The sequence below is a fragment of the Pterocles gutturalis genome, unplaced genomic scaffold, assembly GCF_000699245.1.
Source record: "Pterocles gutturalis isolate BGI_N339 unplaced genomic scaffold, ASM69924v1 scaffold18928, whole genome shotgun sequence".
NCBI classification, from domain to species: Eukaryota; Metazoa; Chordata; class Aves; order Pterocliformes; family Pteroclidae; genus Pterocles; species Pterocles gutturalis.
The window spans coordinates 401-1,339 of NW_010120893.1; the positions used below are offsets into that span (position 1 = coordinate 401).

Genomic DNA, 939 nt, shown 5'->3' on the forward strand with positions numbered 1-939 from the left:
GGTCCCCAAGGTTTGGTTGTCCTCAAGGTTTCAGGAGTCCCCAAGGTCTGGTGGCCCTCAAGGTCTGGTGGCCCTTGAGGTTTGGTGGTCCCCAAGGTTTGGTGGCCCTCAAGGTTTCAGGAGTCCCCAAGGTCTGGTGGCCCTCAAGGTCTGGTGGCCCTTGAGGTTTGGTGGTCCCCAAGGTTTGGTGGCCCTCAAGGTTTCAGGAGTCCCCAAGGTCTGGTGGCCCTCAAGGTCTGGTGGCCCCCAAGGCTTGGTGTGCCCCAAGGTCTGGTGGCCCTCCCCCTTGGCCAGCGCCAGCGCCTCGGGGCCATGCAGGTCGTTGATAGGGGTGACGGCCGACAGCCCTGGGGACGGGCCACCAAACCCTGTGAGCTGGGAGTGACCCCCCCCAAAGCTGGGGGTGTCCCCAGAGACGGGGAGTGGAGGGGTATGGAGATGGGTTTGGTGGCCACCAAGGTTTGGTGGCCCTCACCCTTGGTGGCCCCCAAGGTTTGGTGGCCTTAAAAGTTTTGTGGCACTCAACATTTGGTGGTCCCCAAAGTTTGGTGGCCCTCAGGGTTTGGTGGCCCTCAAGGTCTGGTGGCCCCCAAGGTTTGTTTGTCCTCAAGGTCTGGTGGCCCCCAAGATTTCTGGGGTCCCCAAGGTCTGGTGGCCCCCAAGCCCTGGTCCCATTTCCCCCCCAGCAAGCCCCGGGTGGGGGTGGCCATACCCATGGGGGAGGTGGGGAGGGTGGCAGGGGACGTGGTGGCCACGAAGTCGGCGATCTGCCGCAGCGCCCAGACGTGGGACGAGTCGTTGCCCTTCTTCAGCTGCTCCTGGATCAGGCTCTCCAGCTCCTCCCTGAAAGACTGCGTGTCCCCAGTGTCACCTCCCCCGGGAAGGGACATGGGGACCCAACGGGGACTGGCTGGGGGGCCTGGGGCTGGGGACCGGGGT

General features: G+C 64.4%; 1 protein-coding gene across 1 annotated transcript in view; it reads right to left on the reverse strand.

Moving 5' to 3' along the window:
• Positions 1-108: 108 nt before the first annotated feature.
• LOC104464373 (beta-adducin-like) overlaps positions 109-939 on the reverse strand; it is a gene marked incomplete at its 5' end in the record, with an annotated part of 1,214 nt that continues 383 nt past the window's right edge. Inside the window, 2 exon segments of the mRNA XM_010077059.1 lie at positions 109-347; positions 713-843. Coding sequence (XP_010075361.1) covers positions 109-347; positions 713-843 — 370 coding nt within the window.